This window comes from Trichomycterus rosablanca, chromosome 6, assembly GCF_030014385.1.
Source record: "Trichomycterus rosablanca isolate fTriRos1 chromosome 6, fTriRos1.hap1, whole genome shotgun sequence".
NCBI lineage: Eukaryota > Metazoa > Chordata > Actinopteri > Siluriformes > Trichomycteridae > Trichomycterus > Trichomycterus rosablanca.
In genome coordinates, this window is record NC_085993.1 from 22,676,010 (window position 1) to 22,702,555 (window position 26,546).

The following is a 26,546-nucleotide window of genomic DNA, read 5'->3' on the forward strand; positions in this document are numbered from 1 at the left end:
TCCAGAAGCAACCGGATAGAGATCATAGGGATTAAGAGTGTACTGTAACCTTTAACTAAATTAATTTAGTCCCAATTCTAAATGTTTTAGTATGGATGATTCACTTTCACTTTCAGGAGTCAGACAGCAGGCACTTTTGGTTCGTGATTATAATAGCTTTATTATAATGCACAGTAGTTACACATACAGTAAGTTATAATTCCCAACCTAAAACTACCTGCAGAGCATATATACACCCTGGCAGGAGATGAACTTAACCCAGAAATGCCGGGCGATGCGCGCTGTCCCACGGCTGAGCTCCTGTCAGTGCCAGCGACTTTTCCCCTTTATATAGTGATTCAGGCGCGGTTAACTTGAACCTTTATGTAAGAACGGGGCTGAGGTGGCTAGTCTTTCCCCCTTTCTGAGCGTTGCACCAAGTTTCATCAAGGTTGGATGAGGTAAGGGTTTCAGCATTTCAGCTTCCCAGTTTAAAAAAACAAGAGGAATGCTTCTGCAAGTGAGTCAGGGTCATAACCAAGGCCAAAACACACCAAATCAAGGTTGATCTATTCCAGATCTCGATAAGGCTGCGTTCTTTGCGTACTGCCCCATAAGAGGAATGCTTAGTCGGGGCCGTAACCAAGACCAAAACACATTCCTAGCTGCATTATTTGCGTACCGCTCAGCATCCAGGGCCATAGGGGCCTCATGCCTTCGTACTGTAAGACTTACATCATCAAAAATTCCTACTCCAAGTTTTGAACATATCTTTACACTGACCCAAAAATTTGCTCTGCTTAATAAGGTAGATTATATTGTAGGTGATGCGATCCAAATGAATTCTAAAATAACACTCTTTTGAGGAATGTGATTCTTTTACAATTTATTTCACTTTCAAAAAGTCTTAGTTGCTCTGTCTCAGTGCATCAGTGATTCATTTTGGTGTACCAGCCTGACTAGAAAGATTGTGTTTAACGAAGCTGAAGCAACTCCTATAGAAAAAACAAAAAACAAATAAATAAATAACTGTATCATGTGAGTTGTACGTGTGATGTAACATATGCTGTGGGAGGTTGGATGAATCACTAGGCTGTTCTAAAGGCTGACAGCTCACTTAAACTAGGATAAGTTGTTTTGGCATTTAAAGATCACTTAAGGCTGGTGGTGTATTTTAGTCAGGTTTATTTAGATTACTGCAAGTACTGAGTCAGAATTTTGCAAAGCTGTTCAGGAACGTGTTGCATGGCTCTAGAGAATGATATAGAATTGTTAAAAAATACCAATTTGAGGTTACAAGAAAAGGATTTCATGGATCACTGAAATCCTAAGAACATGTGATTGATACTCACCTTTGAAGAGTGGCCACGTGTGTCCAGCATCTACTTTTGTTGCCCCCTATCACCTGGATTGGTTGCACTTAAAGTAATTGAATGGATGGTTCAAGTGTACGTTTGTGTACATTGAAGTGGTACATTTCAAAGTACTGACCATCTGTTCAGAGTGCATTCCTACCTTGAGCCCAGTATTTGCACGTTGGTTCCAGACTATTACTAGGTAGACTGGGCCCAATTTCTAACCACTAATTGATATTTAACCAATCACTGACAAGCTTATGGTAAGCTATTATTTTAAACACATCATTTTATACAAGGAAAAAAAAAAACACGGCTATAACAAAGATGATGGGTTTAAGTGATGGGTGTACTATGAACTGGTGATAAGGAATAATAAAGACATTTTATTAACTTGAAAAAGTTAAATACAAGACACAAACCAAATGACAGAACTGTTAGGTCTGCTTATCTTGTGTTAAGGGAGCTCATAACTTTAATTTTTACATAAAAGAACATGCATGGATGGTGTATAAATAAATAAGTAAATGAGTAAGTAGTAATTAAATAAGTAAGTGGTAATTAAATAAGTAAGTGAGGAAGTAGGTAAGTAAATGAGTGAGTAAGTAAATAAGTGAGTAAGGAGTAAGTAAATAAACAAGTAAGTGAGTAAGTAGTAATTAAATAAACATGTGAGTAAGAGTAAATAAATAAGTGAGTGAGTAAATAAATAAGTGAGTGAGTGGGTAAGTTAATAAATAAGGGAGTGAGTGAGTAAATAAATAAGTGAGTGAGTGAGTAAATAAGTGAGTAAGTAAGTAAGTAGTAAGTAAATAAACAAGTGAATGAGTAAGTATGTTAATGAGTGAGTGAGTGGGTAAGTTAATAAATGAATGTGAGTAAATAAGTGAGTGAGTTAGTAAGTAGTAAGTAAATAAACTAAATTAAGTAAGTTAATGAGTGAGTGGGTAAGTTAATAAATGAGTGAGTAAGTAAGTAGTAAGTAAATAAACAAGTGAGTGAGTAAGTAAGTACGTTAATGAGTGAGTGGGCAAGTATGTTCATAAATGAATGTGAGTAAATAAGTGAGTGAGTTAGTAAGTAGTAAGTAAATAAACTAAATTAAGTAAGTTAATGAGTGAGTGGGTAAGTTAATAAATAAGTGAGTAAGTAAATAAGTGAGTGAGTAAGTAAGTAGTAAGTAAATAAACAAGTGAGTGAGTAAGTAAGTAAAATAATGAGTGAGTGAGTGGGTAAATAAGTTATTAAATGAGGGAGTGAGTAAGTAAGTAGTAAGTAAATAAACAAGTAAGTGGGAAAGTAGGTAAGTTAATGAGTGAGTGAGCGGGTAAGTAAGTTAATAAATAAGGGAGTAAATGAGTGAGTGAGTAAGTAAATAAGTGAGTGAGTGAATGAGTAAGTAAGTAGTAAGTAAATAAACAAGTGAGTGAGTGGATAAGTAAATAAATGAGTGAGTGAGTAAATAAGTGAGTGAGTAAGTAAGTAGTAATTAAATTAACAAGTTAGTGAGTAAGTAAATTAATGAGTGAGTGAGTGAGTGAGTGGGTAAGTAGGTTAATAAATGAGGGAGTGAGTAAGTAAGTGGTAAGTAAATAAACAAGTGAGTGGGAAAGTAGGTAAGTTAATGAGTGAGTTGGTAAGTTAAAAATGAGGGAGTAAATGATTGAGTGAGTAAGTAAATAAGTGAGCGAGTGAATGAGTAAGTAAGTAGTAAGTAAATAAACAAGTGAGTGAGTAAGTAAATAAATGAGTGAGTAAGTAAATAAATGAGTGAGTGAGTAAATAAGTGAGTGAGTAAGTAAGTAGTAAGTAAATTAACAAGTTAGTGAGTAAGTAAATTAATGAGTGAGTGAGTGAGTGGGTAAGTGGTAAGTAAATAAACGAGTGGGTAAATAAGTAGACCAGTGTTTTTTAAATGTATGCAAACTTTTAAATCACCCAATTTAAGAATGTTTTATAAAATGTATACTCACAGTCAACACACACACATGCACACAAGCACAAGCATCCTGAATTGGCATCCTGTCCGGGGTGTTGTGTCCATTGATTTAAGGTAAACTCAAACCTACTGTGACACTGACCAGGATAAAGCGGTTTGAAAATGAAATGAATTAATTATGCATGTCAATAATGTATAATTATGTGTTATGATGAATTATTGAATTTTAGGAAAAAGTCAGCTGAAGAAAAATCAGTAATATAACATCTTTCTTTAGGTTGTAACTTAAAGCCATTTTCTGACACAGAATGCGTATTCTATACATTCAGAAGCATCAAAGTGTACAGCCTCTTTTTTCTTGCTTTTTTCTTTCTCAGTCATTTTTGAAATGACTTCGCTGTATCCCGGCGTCAGATGCCCTATTGAGAACTGCACTCAGAGCAGCTTGTACAACAATGGTGCCTTTGCTGTTTTTTGGATACCACAAGAGAGACCTTGATCTAGTCACATTTCCAAGCCAAAAAAAAAAGTATCATACGGTCATAATAGTCTGTCTGCCCAGCTCAAAATGGCTACATGTGTCCTCCTCTGGAAACTCAAAAAAACAAGCACCCGTTTTATCTTTCTCCAAAATATCCCCAAAAAAGATTCTTCTTTTTTTTTTGTGTAGTAAATTAATTCAGTACCTTAGATGTTGAATGTGTTTGTCCACTTTGTTCTAGCAGCATCTCAATTTTCTGACTTCTGTCAGCCTTTTATCTAACATCCTGTCCTCAAGCACACATGAAAGTGCCACTCCAGGCCTTTGTTGCCGCTCTGTCATCACCCAGATTGGAACCAATGGAGATGTGATCGTGGGCGCGTGAGTGTTGCACTCAATCAGACTATTGAGTTTTGTCCAGTTGGTCGCAAAAAAGAGAATGCGTTGTACTATTGCACTTGTTTACAACTTTGTTTTGTAGGGACCTTAAGTCTGTCTTGTTCTTTTTTGCATTTTGTTTCTCCCTGCTTTATTATTATTATTATTTGTATTATTTGATGTGTAAGCTAACAAACAGGATCTTTTTTTAAATTGTATTTATGCATTTGTCCCCCGATTTTCTCCCGATTTTGTGTAGTCAATTTGTCTTCCGCTACCGGGGGTTTCCTGATTGCAGTCCAGGTGGGTATATTGCTGCTCACGCCTCCTCCGACCCGCGAGCAGCCCTTTGCGGAACTCTTTTTATCCTATGCACTCTGCACAGGCACCTCTTTATCTTCTAATCAGGGTCCTTACACAACGTTTGAACACCTCACCCACATAGTCAGTGTCTGCTGCAGGCACTGCCAATTATGCCCACTAGATGGCGCCCAACCATCCGGTGGCAACGCCGAGTTTCGAACCGAGGAGTTCAGAATCTCGGCGCTGGTGTACTAGCGGAATATCCGGCTGCCACACCTGGGTGCTACAAACAGGGACTAATCTAATTTAGAAAATGAATAAATAAATAAATCGTACCTAGCAGAAACCAAAATACCCTATTAAGAGGATTAGGGTGGCACAGCAGTTAACTACACTAGCCGAACATCAATGCGAGTTCAAGCTCCTGAGTTTAAACATCCCTGGTGCTAACAGCCTGCTCAACATACAATAAGGAATGTGTCTAAGAGAAGGAAAGGCTGGCAGGTTTTTAATTGATTCTAATAGGTATGTCGTCTGATTAAGACTGGTTTTATTATTCAGCATGTCAGTGACCCCAAGCACACTGCTAATGCATTGAAGTCATATTTGGAGAGATAAAACAGATAAAGCTGATAAAACACAGTCATAGAGAGGCTCCCACAGAGTCCAAGCCTAAATATTTTAGAGACAGTGTGGGATCAGCTAGACAAAGAAATAAATAAAATACAGCTTAAGTCTAAAGAAGAACTCTGGGAGGTGCATACTGGCATAATACACCATAGGTTTTCCCAGAAAAGTTCAAGATGTGCTTAGTGCCAAGAAAGGACATTAATTAATTATTTTCTTTTTACTATCACCTCTTAAATGTTCTTTATTATTTAAAAGTGGAAATGACACCTATTAGCCATAACATTAAAACCACCTCCTTGTTTCTACACTCACTGTCCATTTTATCAGCTCCACTTACCATGTAGGAGCACTTTGTAGTTCTATAATTACTGACTGTAGTCCATCTGTTACTCTGCATGCTTTGTTAGCCCCCTTTCATGCTGTTCTTCAATTGTCAGGACTCTCCCAGGACCACCACAGAGCAGGTATTATTTGGGTGGTGGATCATTCTCACTGACATGGTGGTGGAGTGTAAGTGTGTGTTGTGCTGGTATGAGTGGATAAGACACAGCAGCGCTAATGGAGTTTCTAAACACCACACTGTCACTGCTGGATGGAGAATAATCCACCAACCAAAAATATATCCAGCCACAGCGCCCCGTGGGCAGCGTCTTGTGACCACTGATGAAGGTCAACTCTAACAGCAGCAATAGATAAACGATCGTTTCTGATTTTACATCTACAAGGTGGACTAACTAGGTAGGAGTGTCTAACAGAATGGACAGTAAGTGGACACGGTATTTGAAAACTCCAGCAGCGCTGCTGTGTCTGATCCACTCATACCAGCACAACACACACTAACACACCACCACCATGTCAGTGAGAATGATCCACCACCCAAATAATACAGTTTGTCAGTAATGTCAGTGTCACTGCAGTGCTGAGAATGATCCACAGATGGATGGAAACAGATGGACTACAGTCAGTAATTGTAGAACTACAAAGTGCTTCTATATGGTAAGTGGAGCTGATAAAAAATTGACAGTAAGTGTAGAAACAAGGTGGTTTTAATGTTATGGCTGATCAGTGTATATGAGTATAACCTGGTGACATTATTTTATTCACTGATCTGGTAGTAGCTCACATATGTTTAGTTGGGCGGCACTGTGGCTCAGCACAGCAAGAATGTCCTGGGTTTGATCCCCAGGTGGGGCGGTCCGGGTCCTTTCTGTGTGGAGTTTGCATGTTGCGTGGGTTTCCTTTGGGAGCTCCGGTTTCCTCCCCCAGTCCAAAGACATGCAAGTGAGGTGAACTGGAGATACAAAATTGTTCATGACTGTGTTTGACGTTACACTTGTGAACTGATGAACCTTGTGTAATTAGTAACTACCGTTTCTGTCATGAATGTAACCAAAGTGTGTAAAACATGACGTTAAAATCCTAATAAATCAATGAAATGAACATATGTTCAGTCTATTCATGAAAGCAACAGATTCAGTTTTAAAGGTATTGGTGGGATGGTGAGCACATACGGGGTAACAACGAAAATGTTCAAGTCAAAGGGTTAAATGAGGATGACAGTATGTAATTGGGTTTAACCGTGTTTAGTAATGCTAAATATTTTCCCACCACTGTAAAGAAAACATTAAGGCTTTAAATGTTAAGTCCTAATAGCAGGCATATATGAGCATTAATTTAAAATTCTATATTAATATACAAAAAGAAAGCATAAAATTGTACTTCTTAAGAGGTGAGCAGTGTCTTAAATTGCAATTAAATTAAAGTGGCTTTGGGGTTAAAGGGAGACTTATGTTTTATGAAATGATTAAAGCAAGGCCACTTAATAGACTCTTGTCTTGTGGTCGGTATGACACGCATTAACTGACCTTTGTAAATCATTCTTCATAAATCTGTGACCTCTCTCAATTTGCCTTTAAATTGGCCCTCAAGCAGAACCTGCAGGCAGTGGACTGCACTGTGAGAGGAATAAGGGCTACACTGGTGGGGTGAAGCATTGATTCTATCTGCAAATAGACCCTCAATCACTGCCTCACTGCTACGGATACCATACCGAGAGCACTATCACAGGAATTTCTAACAAGAGCTCATTTATCACACAATGACTTGAGTTGTAGTGTTACCTACAGTGTTGTAAATAGTATTTGCCCAAATTAATATTGCCTATGTTATTGCATATTGTTGACAGTGATTTCATATTATAGGTGTTTGGGTGGCAAAGCAGTCTAATATGCATATGCACGCTACCATGTAGAGATCAAGCTCTTGACTGGCACTTAAAAGGAACAATTAATAGGGATTTTCCTTATTTCACTGCAACACTGACTTCTGCTTTCTGTGAGGGCAATGGTAGCTCGGTAGTTAAGGTTCTGGGCAAGTGGTTGGTGGTTTAAGGTCGGTGGTTAAATACCCACCACCAAATAGTTACCACTGTTGGAACCTAACTATGAATGATCTGACCCGGCTTATCTGCTGACGTGTATGTCGGCATTATTTATCTTTTTTTTCGGGTCATTTTTGCACTGCTTTTTGCCTCTGGTGCTTTCACCATCACAGCATCCCTATAAGCTGACCCCACACAGAAATCCATGCTGGACGCAAACACTGTCAGTAGGTAGAGCATTTGTTGCTCTCTTTCGTGTCCTTTTTTAGCCACTTTTACTGAGTTTCCTTTCTGTATTATTTTTTTAAGAACAGTGGTGGACCGAGCAGCTGCCCTTTCTCTTTTCTTTGGTTCAATACCAATTAAGGGTGGCATGGTGACTCAGTGGGTAGCACTGTCGCCTTACAGCAAAAAAGTCCTAGGTTTATTTTCCAGATGAAGTGGTCCGGGTCCTTTCTGTGTGGAGTTTGCATGTTTTCTCCATGTCTACGTGGGTTTCCTCCGGGAGCTCCGGTTTCCTCCCAGTCCAAAGACATGCAGTCAGGTGAATTGGATATACTAAATTGTCCATGACTGTGTTGGACATTAAACTTGTGAAATGAAGAATCTTGTGTAACCAGTAACTACCTTTCCTGTCATGCATGTAAACAACGTGTGTAAAACATGACGTTGGGGCTTTTTAGTCATAGTTTTGTTCTGCCTTAGTAAAGCATCCTGCAAGTTGGGTTTATTTTGTACATGCACATGCAGGGCTCTATCTGGTGACTCTGTGATGAGGTTTGCTCCACCCAGTTACTGCATGTTATGATGGAATACTTACTGTATGTTTACTCATACTACTCTCATAACATTTCCAATAGACTTAGATTGAATTTTAATAAAGTTGAAAATTAAATAAAGCAGTTAAAGACAATAAAATTAAATGACTGAATAATTCAGTGCCATCCTAATCTTCATTTACTACATACATGCTAGCTAAGAATGAACACAGACTCACACACACCCCCTTTGACAAAGTTTATTTTTTTAAACTCTTACATAGTTGCTATATAATTTCCCTCGGAATAAATAAAGTGTTTATCTATCTGTCTGTCTGCCCATCCATCCCTCCGTCCATCCATCCATCCATCCATTTATACTCCAAGTATTCTTCCACCTCTTATGAGAAACAATAGAAGTCACTGTTACACAACACATAGAACCTTGAGTTGTTTCAATTCTGTACAACAATAATATGATTCGAGACAATTACAGTGAGCATTGTATAAACCATTTGTATTTATTTTTGTATGTCCACAATTTACTGCTCTTTAATGATTGCTGCATGCATAATAATGTACCATGTCACATCTAAAACTGGTTTTATAAATATACTGTAAGTTCATTGTATTTCGGTGACCTCCCCAGTTATTAGATCTGAATCCAGGAGCTGCTTTGGGATGTGGCAGATTGAAAGATCCACACTGTAAATGTGTGCCACGTTTGCAGCACATTGTGGCGTTCATACCATAAAGAATTAAGGCTGTTTTGAGAGCAAAAGGGGTCTAATGTTAGATCAGTCTGGTGTTCATATAAACGTGACCAGTGATTAATATCCATTACTGGGTACTGTGTTTAGGATTTTGGGATTATGGTAAAAAGTTTAACAATTTTGATCCTATACACCATGCCTAAGCAGTCTTTTTATTTGTTCAGTTCCCATTTGTTTTATTTTTAAAGCACATTACACAACAGTTAATCACTGAATGCTAATTTTTAAAGGACCCTTTTAAAGGTTCTAGAATAAAACAGTCAGTGTGAGTCATCACTCTACCATAGATCCAGCCTATCTAGCTCTAAGAATAAGCTTTCTCAACGTTGTGAAGGCCAAAAATTGCATAAGACAAGACCTCAGGTACTTAATTTTCAGTTTCTTAAGTTTCACTAATCAAAAGAAATAAAAGTTCCACAAGTAAAGGTAATTTCAGTCTCAGAAATTCTTTTGAAATTGCTTTGTAATGGTTGATGGCAATTTTGTGATGAATAAAGCACATAAGGGAGCTGATAAATAGGGGAGCCATTAAACCCATTGATGTGTGACTTATGCTTGGCAAAATACCGCCGCTGTCATGGTGGGCCAGTGGATTCAAAGCATGCTCTCCTGCTCGGGGGCTGTTATTGATTTCACCTTCATTTAATCAGTCTGTGCAATGCCATAAAACTATAGGGTAGATGACAGAACGTTTCATTTTTTAGGTATGAAGGATTGGAATTGTCATAGATCATGCAAAAACTTCTTTTACCATTTCTGTACTTTTCTACAGGAGTGATTCAGTCCTAGCCCTGAGCATCTGTACTGATTTTGGACTTGCTTGCTGAAATAAATTTTAGATATTATTCTATTAACATGTTACTAATTTGAAGATAGATAAATAGGTAGATAGATAAATGGATGGATGGACGGACGGACGGACAGATAGATGGATGGATGGGTGAATGGATATATGGACGGATAGATAGATGGATGGAAGATGGATGGATGGCTGGATGTATGTATGTATGTACAGTGCCTTGCAAAAGTATTCAGCCCCCTTGAACTTTTCAACCTTTTGCCACATTTCAGGCTTCAAACATAAAGATATGAAATTGTAATTTTTTGTGAAGAATCAACAACAAGTGGGACACAATCGTGAAGTGGAACGAAATTTATTAAACTTTTTAAACTTTTTTTAGAAATAAAAAACTGAAAAGTGGGGCGTGCAATATTATTCAGCCCCCTTGCGTTAATACTTTGTAGCGCCACCTTTTACTGCGATTACAGCTGCAAGTCGCTTGGGGTATGTCTCTATCAGTTTTGCACATCGAGAGACAGAAATTTTTGCCCATTCTTCCTTGCAAAACAGCTCGAGCTCAGTGAGGTTGGATGGAGAGCGTTTGTGAACAGCAGTTTTCAGCTCTTTCCACAGATTCTCGATGGGATTCAGGTCTAGACTTTGACTTGGCCATTCTAACACCTGGATACGTTTATTTGTGAACCATTCCATTGTAGATTTTGCTTTATGTTTTGGATCATTGTCTTGTTGGAAGATAAATCTCCGTTCCAGTCTCAGGTCTTTTGCAGACTGCAACAGGTTTTCTTCCAGAATGGTCCTGTATTTGGCTCCATCCATCTTCCCATCAATTTTAACCATCTTCCCTGTCCCTGCTGAAGAAAAGCAGGCCCAAACCATGATGCTGCCACCACCATGTTTGACAGTGGGGATGGTGTGTTCAGGGTGATGAGCTGTGTTGCTTTTACGCCAAACATAACATTTTGCATTGTGGCCAAAAAGTTCGATTTTGGTTTCATCTGACCAGAGCACCTTCTTCCACATGTTTGGTGTGTCTCCCAGGTGACTTTTTATAGATATCTTTGAGAAATGGCTTTCTTCTTGCCACTCTTCCATAAAGGCCAGATTTGTGCAGTGTACGACTGATTGTGTCCTATGGACAGAGTCTCCCACCTCAGCTGTAGATCTCTGCAGTTCATTCAGCGTGATCATGGGCCTCTTGGCTGCATCTCTGATCAGTCTTCTCCTTGTTTGAGCTGAAAGTTTAGAGGGACGGCCGGGTCTTGGTAGATTTGCAGTGGTCTGATACTCCTTCCATTTCAATATGATCGCTTGCACAGTGCTCCTTGAGATGTTTAAAGCTTGGGAAATCTTTTTGTATCCAAATCCGGCTTTAAACTTCTCCACAACAGTATCTCGGACCTGCCTGGTGTGTTCCTTGGTCTTCATGATGCTCTCTGCGCTTTAAACAGAACTCTGAGACTGTCACAGAGCAGGTGCATTTATACGGAGACTTGATTACACACAGGTGGATTCTATTTATCACCATCAGTCATTTAGGTCAACTTTGGATCATTCAGAGATCCTCACTGAACTTCTGGAGTGAGTTTGCTGCACTGAAAGTAAAGGGGCTGAATAATATTGCACGCCCCACTTTTTAGTTTTTTATTTCTAAAAAAAGTTTAAAATATCCAATAAATTTCGTTCTACTTCACGATTGTGTCCCACTTGTTGTTGATTCTTCACAAAAAATTACAATTTCATATCGTTATGTTTGAAGCCTGAAATGTGGCAAAAGGTTGAAAAGTTCAAGGGGGCTTAATACTTTTGCAAGGCACTGTATGTATGGAAGAATGTATGGATGGATGACAGACGGACAGATGGACAGATAGATGGATGGATGTATGTATGGTTGGATGGATGGATGGATGGACAGATAGATGGATGTATGTATGTATGGTTGGATGGATGGATGGATGGATGGACGGACAGTTGGATGTATGTATGTATGGATGGATGGGTGGACGGACAGATGGATGTTTGTATGTATGGATGGATGGGTGGATGGATGGACGGATAGATGGATGGATAGATGTATGTCTGGATGGATGGATGGATGGAAGACTGGATGGACAGACGGACAGACAGACAGATAGATAAGTGGGTTTAGGTAGGTAGGTGGATAGATAGATAGATAGATAGATAGATAGATAGATAGATAGATAGATAGATAGATAGATAGATAGATAGATAGATAGATAGATAGATAGATAGATAGATAGATATTTTGATTAAATTATAATCAAAGTGTTTGCTAAAATGCTTCATTGGGTATCTTATTTGCTTTATTTTCTGGTACTAACAGTCATTCTCAGACAGACAGACAGACAGACAAACAGACAGACAGACAGGCAAATAGATAGATCACTTTATTAATTCCACAGGGAAAGTCATTTATTAGTTATTATCAGTTATTACAGCAGCTTAAGAAACATTAAAGCAAAAAGTATTAAAGTACACAAGTATTAAAGTACACAAGTAATGTTGTAAACGATATGTAATTAAATAAATATAATAAAAAATGTAGTATGTAATATAATATGAATAAAAACTTTAAAAAGTGTCATTGCAGTAAATATTATCAGATGAGATATTTGATATACTAAACTGTTGTAAAGTAAATATTAGCAGATGTGTAATGTAGTCTCCATAAACAGAGTGCTAGATCATGCTCTATGAGTCTATCCTGATATTAGCTCAGTGTTAGATAAATAGATAGATAGATAGATAGATAGATAGATAGATAGATAGATAGATAGATAGATAGATAGATAGAGATAGATAGATAGATAGATAGATAGATAGATAGATAGATAGATAGATAGATAGATCAATGAGTCTATCCTGATAGTAGCTCAGTGTTAGATAGATAGATAGATAGATAGATAGATAGATAGATAGATAGATAGATAGATAGATAGATAGATAGATCAATGAGTCTATCCTGATAGTAGCTCAGTGTTAGATAGATAGATAGATAGATAGATAGATAGATAGATAGATCAATGAGTCTATCCTGATAGTAGCTCAGTGTTAGATAGATAGATAGATAGATAGATAGATAGATAGATAGATAGATAGATAGATAGATAGATAGATAGATAGATAGATCAATGAGTCTATCCTGATAGTAGCTCAGTGTTAGATAGATAGATAGATAGATAGATAGATAGATAGATAGATAGATAGATAGATAGATAGATCAATGAGTCTATCCTGATAGTAGCTCAGTGTTAGATAGATAGATAGATAGATAGATAGATAGATAGATAGATAGATAGATAGATAGATAGATAGATAGATAGATCAATTAGTCTATCCTGATAGTAGCTTAGTGTTCTATGATGCCCTGAACCAGTGAAATGTTATACAGTGAAGTGTTATACATTAAATACATGGGGAAATATGCTTAATTTTACGTACCTTGTTTTTCAAAAATTACAGATTTCACAGATTTTTGAAGAAAGGTGCCACATTTCACAGCAGTCATTAAATAACAGACATAAATTGAATTATATAATAAATGGAAGCTACAATAAACAGCATAGCCTACCTTAATAGTACAGAGACAAAAATTCTGGTTGTGTTTTGACACACACCATCCTCTGCGTTCACAGAATCGTTTTCCAAGCTCAGTTACCTGAGTGGTGTTTTTAGCTGCTTTAGACTTCGACATCTTGGACATTTTGTCTAACCTATTTGTAGTGTAACCGAGCGTCACACCTTTCATTCAGATAATCTTTGTGAGTGTACAATTTCTAACTGTAGCTCATCTTTTGCTCTGTACACTTTGTCACCCCCTTTACCCAATTTATCAATCAAAAGGGATTCCTGTTGTGTCCCCACTCTGACCAGAAGTTATTTGGGTGGTGAATCATTCCTAGCACTGTTATAACACAAAAATTTTAATAGCATGGTAGAGTGTGTTGTTCTGGTTTGAGTTTATGAGGTGCAAAATTGTTGGCAATTTTAAACACCTCAGTGTCACTGTTGGGAAGAGAAAAAGCACATCCATTAATTAAAATGTTTATTGATTAAAGACTAGAGAAAGACTTACAAGGAGTGCTTACAGGGTAGGTGTCTGTAATAAAGAGGCCAGTAAGTTTAAACAGTATCTAAACAGTTGCCAAGAGATGGAATAGACCCGACAGCACTAAATATTAATAATAATAGTCATACTTAAAAAATAAATAAATACTCAATGGTTTACATTTTATTCAAACACAATTGTAGGTCACTTTGGATAAAGTTATTTGCTAAAATGCAGTAAAAATGTGTGTAAATGCTTCATTAGGTATCTTATTTGCTTTATTTTTGGCATTAATAGTCATTTATTATTCTATAAGCTACACCTTCCATTCAGATAAACTTTGTGAGTGTACAGTTCCTAACTGTAGGCCATAGTTTGCTCTGGACACCCTGTATATGAGGTTTGTTTGTTTGTTTATTAGGATTTTAACGTCATCTTTTACACTTTTGGTTACATTCATGACAGGAACGGTAGGTACTCATTACACAAGGTTCATCAGTTCACACAAGGTTATATCGAACACAGTCATGGACAATTTAGTATCTCCAATTCACCTCACTTGCATGTCTTTGGACTGTGGGAGGAAACCGGAGCCCCCGGAGTAAACCCACACAGACACGGGGAGAACAGTGGATGAGGTACATAGTCAAAATTATGTAAACATCTGACCACTAGCTTGTTAGTGTAACATGGCTCAGGTGCTGAGGGAGTTCGACAGTGAGCCACATTGGAATTCTGTCCTCTTGTATTGCTATTTGTGGCCAGCAGTTAATCCTTTGTTGGGTAATTGATTGTTGGCTTCTTTTGACAGTTATCTGAACCTTATTAGCATTAATTTGCTTCAGGTAAGAGTTTTTCCCCCATATATTACGGTTTCTCTTTTCTTTGTCCCATGCCACTTGGTCCAGTCCACTTTTGGAACCACCCTTGGGGTAAGCAACCTGCCCCAGAGGCGGTGTGATGACCCATTTTCCAGAGCATGTATTTGTCAGGTATCGGGAGTTTGTTTTGTCAGTGTTTTGGCTGGGATGGATTTGGGTCATTCACTTCTAAGTATCATCACTGGGATTCATTTGTGCTCTAAATAAAAGTGAAACAAACACAAGAATTTGTTGGTGTCAGCAACATGCTGTTTATTTTTCTGACATCAGCCTCTCAGTTTCTCAACAGACAGTAGGCATCGGCATAAAGAACCAGTTACATTTTAGGTCAAATCAAAATATAGGAAAGTTATTAACAAATTTATCTCCAAAATATGATTTAAATACCTCATTTTACTTGCTGCAGCAAAATCTCCCCCAAGACATTGTGGCTAACAATGAACAAACCCAATTCATTAAAGAAGGGCTTGGTTTTACCACTGAGATCAGATTACCATGTGTGACTCCAGCCTAATCATAGCAAATCCTAATTATCCTGAACAATAATGTTTTAAACATACGCTCACTGGCCAGTTTATTAGAAACTGTTGTACACCTCCTAATTAGTGTAATTATCCAATCAGCCAGTCATGCAGCCACAGCACATATGCATACATTACAGTCCCGCTTTTCAAAATCAGTTGGGACATTTTGTAAAATGCAGTACAAATGAATCTCTGATTTGTTGATTCTCTGAAGCCTTCATTTAACTGACAAAAGCAAAAAGGCAAGATTTCCAATGTTTTTCTACTGACAAGCTTAGCTGTATTTTGTAAATACACCGACCAGGCATAACATTATGACATTATGGGTAAAGTGAATAACTGATTATCTCTTCATCACGGCACCTGTTAGTAAGTGGGGTATATTAGGCAGCAAGTGAACATTTTATCCTCAAAGATTATGTGTTAGAAGCAGGAAAAATTGACAAGTGTAAAGATTTGAGTGAGTTTGACAAGGGCCAAGTTGTGTTCCCGGTCTGCAGTGGTCAGTATCTATCAAAAGTGGTCCAAGCACGGAACAGTGGTAAATCTGCAACAGGGTCATGGGTGGCCAAGGCTCATCGATGCACATGGGGAGCATCTGTTCCAACAGACGAGCTACTGTAGCTCAAATTGCTGAAGAAGTTAATGCTGGTTCTGATAGAAAGGTGTCAGAATACACAGTGCATTGCAGTTTGTTGTGTATGGGGCTGCATAGCCACAGACCAGTCAGTGTTATGCTTGATCAGTGTATAAACACATTTATAATGCCATTTTTCTTCAAAAACACTGTGCACCATTCCATTGTTTGGGAACTATAAATAATAATTCGTGCAGTTTGGCAACAGTCCATCGTCAACATTGTCTAATTCTCCTATGAAGCCACGCTGTTGTAGCCTAATGCTTAAGGTACCGGACTTGTAATCAAAAGATCACTGGTTCAAGCCCCACCACCACCAGGTTGCCACTGATGGGCCTTTGAGCAAGGTCCTTAACCCTCAGTTGCATAGACAATGTACTGTCACAATACTGTAAGTCGCTTTGGATAAAGGCATCTGCTAATTGCTGTAAATGCAAGTGCAGAATGAGGCCTGGCATTAGCTTCCCAGGAAAATACTGTGATACCTTGATTGTTGTTTGTGTCTCTTTTCTAATTGTAATATAAGCCTTCAACTAGCAATGGTACCTTCACATATATGCAAGTCACCCATGTCAGGGTCACGATGCTCTTCATATGATGACAGATGTTGGCTTTGGCATTTTTCACTAATTACAGTCTAAATGGTTCTTTCCATCTTTGACATAGAGTCCTCCACCCCCCCCCCCCCCCCCCTCAATTATTGTAGAGAGTTTTAAAATGGTGTAACTTGAATATTCTATAAACTATATACTACAGTATATATTTATTTAACTGTGTTACAGGCATTAGATTCAGAATTTGGTTGTTGTTGGTCAATCAAAACATTAAAATTCATTTTTTTTGCACTTTCGTCAGTCAAATAAAAGTTCAAGATAATTCACAAATCTTGTAGTATTACATCTTAAAAATGTCCCAATTGGGTTTTGTGTACAAGTGCAGGTCAATGTTCACATCGGATATTAGAATAGGGAAAAACTGTGTTTCTTCGTACCAGATCCAATAGATCCAATCTAACTCCAACAGAGCACCTGTGGGATGTGGTAGAACAGGAGAAATGTGCTGCTGACAAATCTGCAGAGATTACATGATGCAGTCATGGGCCAACCTGTCTATAATACAGTATCTATACATAATGTGTACAACATCTTGCAGAATCTGTTTCATAAAGAATTAAGGGTGTTTTGGTATGAAGCTGTAATAAAATGCCCAGTAAGTGTAACTCTTCAGTATCCATTTCATCATGCGAAGGGTCCTGGTGGATCTGGCACAATTTAAAAACACTGGATTTAAAAAAAGGAAACATCTTGATCAGTGTACAACAGTGCACAATTACTCACTTCTGTTGCACTTATGGACATTATTATTATGTTTATTATTATTATTTATTTATTTATTTATTTATTTATTTTTTTGAAGGGGTGAGCGGTCAACCAAAAATAACCCTTTCCTCAAATAAGGGGTGCTTCACTGATAGTGACTGAGGGCATGGTGTAATCCCAGATCCCCAAGCAATATACATCTTGAACTCACTGATTATCCATGCACATTCCCAAATCTGTTTTTGAAGGAGTGCATCCATGTCAGTTTGGTAGCAAGCTGTTGACGTTTTCATTTGTTTGTGATTTATTTATCTGAGGCAACAAAATCAGTTGGGTTGGGGTTAGTGCTAGATTGGCGCTCTCCCCAGTTTTGCGCCTTGTGTTTTATAGTAAAGTCAGGCCAGCCGCAACCCTGACCAGGATAATCTGATTGATGAAAATGAAATCAAATGAAAAACAATATTTTATGTTAGTTGAATCACTGACTGATTTACTACCTGTTTAATCTCTTTGTTATTAAAACTACAATTAGAACTAAATCATACCAAATACTGATAAAAAATGCTTTCTACTTTCCTACCTATATTGTTTTTTAAGAGGGTTCTATTAGATTTGCATTTAAAGACTGTTGTCTTTTGTAATAGGGTAAACAATGTTTACCGAGGAAAACACAGACCAGTTTCATAAGTTGTTCTAAAAAGAGCAACTCCCAAATACTGCAATTGTGACTGTGAATGCAGCTATAGAAATATGTTACTGTAAACATATAAAATACTGACAGGTTAGATAGCTGATTTGTTATTATTATTTATTAAACAATTCAGCATTTAGTAAAAGTGTTGTCCTCCTTCAGACACACAAGTCTCAGCTCACATCTCAGCATGTCTGTGAGATATCTCACAGTGGATGTCAGCTCATCATCTAAAACTTAATCCCAGCAAGACAGAGATGTTACTTATTCATGGAGATCAATCTCCAACCCAGGACCTAGTCATCTCTCTTGATGACTTCCAGATCAGACCATCTGATAATGTAAGAAGCCTTGGTGTGGCCAACATGACGAGAGCGTGCCGGTTCCTCCTCTACAACATCAGGAACATTTGACCATTTCTCTCCATGGAAGCCACTCAGATTCTTGTCCAGTCACTTGTAATCTCACGGCTGGACTACTGCAACTCCCTGCTGGCAGGTGCTTCTTTGTCCACTATTAAACCATTGCAACTCACTCAAAATGCAGCTGCTTGCCTGGTTTCTAACCAACCTAAACACTGCAGCATCACCCCACTGCTGCGTTCTCTTCACTGGCTTCCTGTAGCTGCACACATTCAGTTTAAAACACTGATGCTTGCCTACAAAGCCAAAAATTGACCAGCCCCAAGCTACCTTTGAGGTCTAATAAAACCCCTCTCTGTACCATGCAACCTTCGAGCCACTAGTCTCACTCGCCTTGATCCTCCACCCAGAACTCAAGACAGATGAGCATCAAGGCTCTTCTCTGTACTGGGACCCAAGTGGTGGAACGATCTTCCATTGTCTGTCCGAACATCTGAGTCTCTCGCTGTCTTCAAAAGACGATTAAAAACCCACCTTTTTATTAAGCACTGAAGTTAAAGTTGATGTACTTACTTACACTCCTACTCATTTCTTGCGCAAAACTTTGGTTCTATCAGGGTTTCAGCGGATTTGTATTCTTGGACTGTTGTCTACTTAAACTAGAGTAAGGTAATGTCTACTATAAAAGCACTTCTGTAAGTCGCTCTGCTAAATGCCAAAAATTTAAATGTAAAAAGAATAGTGGCCAGACACACCATATGATGATTTGGTAGGGAGGGCTGTTTAAAAAGTAGGATTTTTTGAAAATAAAAGATACAATAGACGTGACTTCTCAACTCGTTAGATTTAGTTTTAGTTTCGCTAAACATTGTGTCTGTTAGCAGGAGGTTAAAATATTTATATTATTTTTACTTTTCATTATAATTTTTTAATGATTAAAGGTAATGTATCCTTCCTTTGGGGGAAAAGGCTGTTCATCCTGTATTTGTGCATGTCACACAAGGGCCCACTCTCCCTACAAGCAACAGCGGGGCTATTTATATACTATACTGGTCTCCAGTGAGTTTTGTCTCCCCAGTTTTCCCTTAGACTGCCTCATAACGCAAGATTAGATTGCTAATTTCATTTCTAATATTCTTCAGCCAGAGCATTAAAATGCATTTTCTGCCTTAGTTTCAAGGTTAATCTTTTTTATATACCTTATAAAACCTCTCTCTCACTCTCTGCCTTATTCGTGCTCATATCTCATAAATGAGGGAATTATTCATGAATGTCTTTCTGTTTCTTTTAGACTTAGAAAACTTCAGGACTCATCGGAGGAGTGCGGTTTCAGTCAGGGAAGGACAGGGGGTGGTGCTTCTGTGTGGTCCACCCCCTCACTCTGGAGGTCAGTATCTTAAACCCAAACATTAGCGTTAAAAACACAGTGTAAAAGTGTTTAACACCAACATCACACAAATAGAGGAGGATATACACCGACCAGGCATAACATTATGACCACTGACAGATGAAGTGAATAACACTGATTATCTCTTCATCACGGCAGCTGTTAGTGGGTGGGATATGTTAGGCAGCAAGTGAACATTTTATCCTCAAAGTTGATGTGTTAGAAGCAGAAAAAATGGGCAAGCGTAAGGATTTGAGCGAGGCCAAATTGTGATGGCTAGACGACTGGGTCAGAGCATCTCCAAAACTGCAGCTCTTGTCGGGTGTTCCCGGTCTGCAGTGGTCAGTATCTATCAAAAGTGGTCCAAGAGGCCTCTCAGGTGGTGCAGCGGTAAAAACACACGCTGGAACCAGAGCTGGGATCTCAAATACGTCGTATCAAACCTCAGCTCTGCCTGCCGGCTAAGGCTGAGCGGCCACAGATCCAACAGACGAGCTACTGTAGCTCAAATTGCTGAATAAGTTAATGCTGGTTCTGAGAGAAAGATGTCAGAATACACAGTGCATCACAGTTGCTGGACTGTTTTCGCAGCAAAAGGGGAACAACACAATATTAGGAAGGTGGTCATAATGGTATGCCTGATCGGTGTAAGCAGCAGCAGTTTTTTTAGCAGGAGTTTTAGCATCTTTGCTGCAAGCCTAGTGCAGTTGAAGCGATTTCCAGTGATGGTTCAGAAGGTTTGAAGAGTGAGAAGTACTCATTAGCTACAGGGGTTGGACAAAATAACTGAAACACCTGGTTTTAGACCACAATAATTTATTAGTATGGTGTAGGGCCTTCTTTTGCGGCCAATACAGCGTCAATTCGTCTTGGAAATGACATATACAAGTCCTGCACAGTGGTCAGAGGGATTTTAAGCCATTCTTCTTGCAGGATAGTGGCCAGGTCACTACGTGATGCTGGTGGAGGAAAACGTTTCCTGACTCGCTTCTCCAAAACACCCCAAAGTGGCTCAATAATATTTAGATCTGGTGACTGTGCAGGCCATGGGAGATGTTCAACTTCACTTTCATGTTCATCAAACCAATCTTTCACCAGTCTTGCTGTGTGTATTGGTGCATTGTCATCCTGATACACGGCACCGCCATTGGATGCACATGGTCCTCCAGAATGGTTCGGTAGTCCTTGGCAGTGACGCGCCCATCTAGCACAAGTATTGGGCCAAGGGAATGCCATGATATGGCAGCCCAAACCATCACTGATCCACCCCCATGCTTCACTCTGGGCATGCAACAGTCTGGGTGGTACGCTTCTTTGGGGCTTCTCCACACCGTAACTCTCCCGGATGTGGGGAAAACAGTAAAGGTGGACTCATCAGAGAACAATACATGTTTCACATTGTCCACAGCCCAAGATTTGCGCTCCTTGCACCATTGAAACCGACGTTTGGCATTGGCACGAGTGACCAAAGGTTTGGCTATAGCAGCCCGGCCGTGTATATCGACCCTGTGGAGCTCCCGACGGACAGTTCTGGTGGAAACAGGAGAGTTGAGGTGCACATTTAATTCTGCCGTGATTTGGGCAGCCGTGGTTTTATGTTTTTTGGATACAATCCGGGTTAGCACCCGAACATCCCTTTCAGACAGCTTCCTCTTGCGTCCACAGTTAATCCTGTTGGATGTGGTTTGTCCTTCTTGGTGGTATGCTGACATTACCCTGGATACCGTGGCTCTTGATACATCACAAAGACTTGCTGTCTTGGTCACAGATGCGCCAGCAAGACGTGCACCAACAATTTGTCCTCTTTTGAACTCTGGTATGTCACCCATAATGTTGTGTGCATTGCAATATTTTGAGCAAAACTGTGCTCTTACCCTGCTAATTGAACCTTCACACTCTGCTCTTACTGGTGCAATGTGCAATTAATGAAGATTGGCCACCAGACTGGTCCAATTTAGCCATGAAACCTCCCACACTAAAATGACAGGTGTTTCAGTTATTTTGTCCAACCCCTGTATCTTCTTAACTACCTGCTGTTTCTATATTGATAAAGTTGCTCTATATGTTAAGCATTTGATCAAAAGTTAAGAGAGGTTCATAAGAATGGGGGTCAACATTTCTTATGTTAAGTTTTGTCAGTAATAAGATTTGGGACTTTGGTTTTTGGGATTTGACAAACAAAGTGGAAGGTAAATCACCAACTTATTTGCTTAGTCTTACATTACTGCATTTAAAATTAAACACTACACGAAAGGTAAAAAGGTAACACAGTCTGATTTTCAAGAAACATCCCTCCAGTTTACCCAACACACATTCTATAAATTATTTTTTCAAAGTTGAGAACATGTTGGCAAATCAAACAAACTGTTACGGGGGGTGGGGGTAGGGATTACTGGATCCAAGTGCAGAGTGTATTTTTTGTGTTATTTTATTTATTTATATAAATATTTATTTAGTTGTTTATTTATTTGTTATAAACAGAATCGAATAAGTATACCAACCTGTATACTTACACTGATAATCACGATATTCAAATGAAATAATGAACGTATGTGACTTTGGTTCGTACTGGATTCGAACCGCGGTCGCTTGCACCACAACCCAGCGCGTTATCCGTGCGCCACTGAGGAAAACCGCTACAAAAGCGGCAGAAATGTAAAGGCGGCAAATAGCAAACAAAGGAGACGCCAACTGTGGCGTGCTCAAACAAAGGAAACTTCTGAAATATAAATAAACTTAACTCAGGTTCCTCCCCACGCTCCCGTGGAGAGATAGTTGTGTTCTCTTTCGAAAGAAACAAAAACTTAAGTGCTTGTGTAACTGAAAAGTTTTAACAAACTGAAAATGAGCGTCTATTGACTCAGCCCAGTGATCTCGCTTTCTTTTTACTCTTATTTTTCCCTTTAACTCGATCCCTTTTTCTTCTCCTTTTCCCTGTTTTTTCTTTCTTTCGACTTTCTAATTGTGCTGCACTCTTCTATGTTTACTTTCTTTTTTACTTTCACTCTTATGTATACCCACCTTGGCTGATCGCACTGAAACAACGGTGCGACGCTGGCTGCTGTCAGACACAGGGTTTATATGCAGTGCCGCACAGCTGAGCCTGGTTGGCGCTGATTGCCGCTGGGGTTTCTGGGAATTGGAGTTCTGAACCCCAGATCCTCCAGCTCTTACCCTGCGCCGCCCAGACCCCCTGCTGGCGGTCGACTGCACCGGCGGGACTCTTACACAAACATAGAATAACAATTCCTAAATTATTAATAACTTGCCACCTTCAAAAGACCAAAAAATAACCTTTGAAGTATTCAGCATTCTGTTTGGTATTACCACCAGTCTTAGAAGAGGGAGTGTAAGAGGGTGGATCATGCCTCACCACTGAGATACCAGGTGTGACACCCGCAAGAATCGAAAATGAATCCAATTTGCAAGATGATTAACCAAAGAAGAACAGTATTGTTGCTAAAAAGCCACATAAATAGGGGTAAAGGGAAAATAAAAGCGAATAATAAGACAATATAAACAAAATAAACAAAATATTGGCAGCCTGCTAGAGAGAAATTAGATTAAAAAAAGGGATCAAAGGGACTTAAGAGCTGGTTGGTAATATACACCGATCAGCCATAACATTAAAACCACCTCCTTGTTTCTACACTCGCTGTCCATTTTATCAGCTCCACTTACCATATAGAAGCTCTTTGTAGTTCAACAATTACTGAGTCTATCTGTTTCTCTGCATGCTTTATTAGCCCCCTTTTATGCTGTTCTTCAATGGTCAGGACTCTCCCAGGACCACTACAGAGCAGGTATTATTTGGGTGGTGGATCATTCTCAGCACTGCAGTGACACTGACATGGTGGTGGTGTGTTAGTGTGTGTTGTGCTGGTATGAGTGGATAAGACATAGCAGCGCTGCTGGAGTTTTTAAACAGCTCACTGTCACTGCTGGACTGAGAATAGTCCACCAACCAATAATATCCAGCCAACAGCGCCCTGTGGGCAGCGTCATGTGACCACTGATAAAGGTCTAGAAGATGACCAACTCAAAAAGCAGCAATAGATGAGCGACCGTCTCTGACTTTACATCTACAAGGTCGACCAACTAGGTAGGAGTGTCTAATAGAGTGGACAGTGAGTGGACATGGTATTTAAAAACTCCATCAACGCTGCTGTGTCTGATCCACTCATACCAGCACAACACACACTAGCACAGCACCACCATGTCAGTGTCACTGCAGAGCTGAGAATGACCCATCATCCACATAATATCTACTCTGTGGTGGTCCTGTGGGGGTCCTGACCATTAAAGAACAGGGTGAAAGCAGGCTAAAAAAGGTATAAACAGATGGACTACAGTCAGTAATTGTAGAACTACAAAGTGCTTCTTTATGGTAAGTGGAGCTGATAAAATGGACAGTGAGTATAGAAACAAGGAGGTGGTTTTAATGTTATCGCAGCAACACAGTTCTTAAAAAATAAGGAAACCAAAAAACCCAGAACAAGCTAAATGCAGGAGTGTCACCCCACCAACTGCCACAGCCCAGGTCCAGCATGGTTCCATACTTCCATATAGGGACAGTGGTAGCCTAGTAGGTAGAGCTTTGGGCTATCAAATGAAAGGTTGAGAGTTTTGATCCCAGCTCTGCCATTCAGCCACTGTCGGGCCCTTAAACAAGGCCCTTAACCCTCTCTGCTCCAAGGACACTGTACAATGGCTGACTGCGCTCTGACTCCAGCTTCCAAAGAAGCATGGATATGCAAAAAATATTTATGTTGTATTCTATGCATTCTATTCTATTGTGGTCTGCTCCGTCACTCTGCCTCTGGGGCAGTTCGTTCATCCAGAACTGCAAAAAGTATTGCAACACAGACCGAGTTTACAGAAAGATAAAGTGTGCTGGCATCATACACCAGCAGAAAACCAAACCGGATCAAGCTTTCAAGAGAAAGCAGGTTGCCAACAAGGGAGCCAACAAATCTGTAATAAAGAAACTATGATAATTCCACCTGGAATGAATTAATGCTCGATATGGCTCAGGTGACAAGTCACTTAGGAGGAACCAACATGTCAATAATCTGTGCCTCCAAGCACCCTTTGCTGGGTACATTTGGCAAGGTGAAATTTATATGGCAAGGCGATTTTATAATCAAACCCCACTGCTAATTTTAATTCCAGGTGGGCCGGTTACAGGAAGGAACATGAAAAAGTTTATTTTAAAAGCTACAAAAAAACTTTTTGTATGGTTTCCACTGATTTAGTCAACAAAAATAAAAGACTTAAACTTAAAATGCCTATGTAAGCATGTCTTATATCCAAAATGTGCAACTACTAGCAAAACCACAGCAACCAAAATAAACTCATAACATCAAACCAGTGCCAATTAAAAAAAAGCAGGAAAAAAATTTAGTAAAAGGACAATAACCAAATCCACATAAATGCTGATGAGTTTTAGTATTATCACTTAAGCAGTATGGATTGTTTTGTTTTCTTTTACTTCTTTGACAGGGCATGAATTATATAAAGTTAAACCCTTAGGTTTGGTGTCCCATCTTTGGGCTGTTTATCTAATTATGCACAGTATATGATGAAACGATAAATAAATCTATTTAAAGGTCTCATGATTTCATGCAGTCTGCAGGTTTGACCTTTACTGCCTTTTTTCGGCAAGCCTCACACCTGCATTGAGGTCGTCCAAGAACAAAATGAGACCTCCTGTGTTGGATGGCCTGATTTGGAATTTTTATTATGCTGTGATGATTATTTTACATACTGTGATGATGGCACCATTTTGGCACAAATATTTTAGCATGCCCATGTATTGTTTCCTTGTGGTATTAGTTGTTAGAGTTTTAGTTGTAATTTAGTATTTGTTACATAGCAAAATGCAATCCATGATAACTAACATATACAGTGCCTTGCAAAAGTATTCAGCCCCCTTGAACTTTTCAACCTTTTGCCACATTTCAGGCTTCAAACATAACGATATGAAATTGTAATTTTTTGTGAAGAATCAACAACAAGTGGGACACAATCGTGAAGTAGAACGAAATTTATTGGATATTTTAAACTTTTTTTAGAAATAAAAAACTAAAAAGTGGGGCGTGCAATATTATTCAGCCCCTTTACTTTCAGTGCAGCAAACTCACTCCAGAAGTTCAGTGAGGATCTCTGAATGATCCAATGTTGACCTAAATGACTGATGGTGATAAATAGAATCCACCTGTGTGTAATCAAGTCTCCGTATAAATGCACCTGCTCTGTGACAGTCTCAGAGTTCTGTTTAAAGCGCAGAGAGCATCATGAAGACCAAGGAACACACCAGGCAGGTCCGAGATACTGTTGTGGAGAAGTTTAAAGCCGGATTTGGATACAAAAAGATTTCCCAAGCTTTAAACATCTCAAGGAGCACTGTGCAAGCGATCATATTGAAATGGAAGGAGTATCAGACCACTGCAAATCTACCAAGACCCGGCCGTCCCTCTAAACTTTCAGCTCAAACAAGGAGAAGACTGATCAGAGATGCAGCCAAGAGGCCCATGATCACTCTGAATGAACTGCAGAGATCTACAGCTGAGGTGGGAGACTCTGTCCATAGGACACAATCAGTCGTACACTGCACAAATCTGGCCTTTATGGAAGAGTGGCAAGAAGAAAGCCATTTCTCAAAGATATCCATAAAAAGTCACCTGGGAGACACACCAAACATGTGGAAGAAGGTGCTCTGGTCAGATGAAACCAAAATCGAACTTTTTGGCCACAATGCAAAACGTTATGTTTGGCGTAAAAGCAACACAGCTCATCACCCTGAACACACCATCCCCACTGTCAAACATGGTGGTGGCAGCATCATGGTTTGGGCCTGCTTTTCTTCAGCAGGGACAGGGAAGATGGTTAAAATTGATGG

General features: G+C 39.1%; 1 protein-coding gene across 1 annotated transcript in view; it reads left to right on the forward strand.

Annotated features, from left to right (window-relative positions):
• The window catches only part of cntn4 (contactin 4), a 368,543-nt gene that overhangs the window by 150,598 nt on the left and 191,399 nt on the right, over positions 1–26,546 (forward strand). The window contains exons 6-7 of the mRNA XM_062997552.1: positions 5,503–5,529; positions 19,550–19,645. Coding sequence (XP_062853622.1) covers positions 5,503–5,529; positions 19,550–19,645 — 123 coding nt within the window. The remainder of the gene's footprint in view (positions 1–5,502; positions 5,530–19,549; positions 19,646–26,546) is intronic.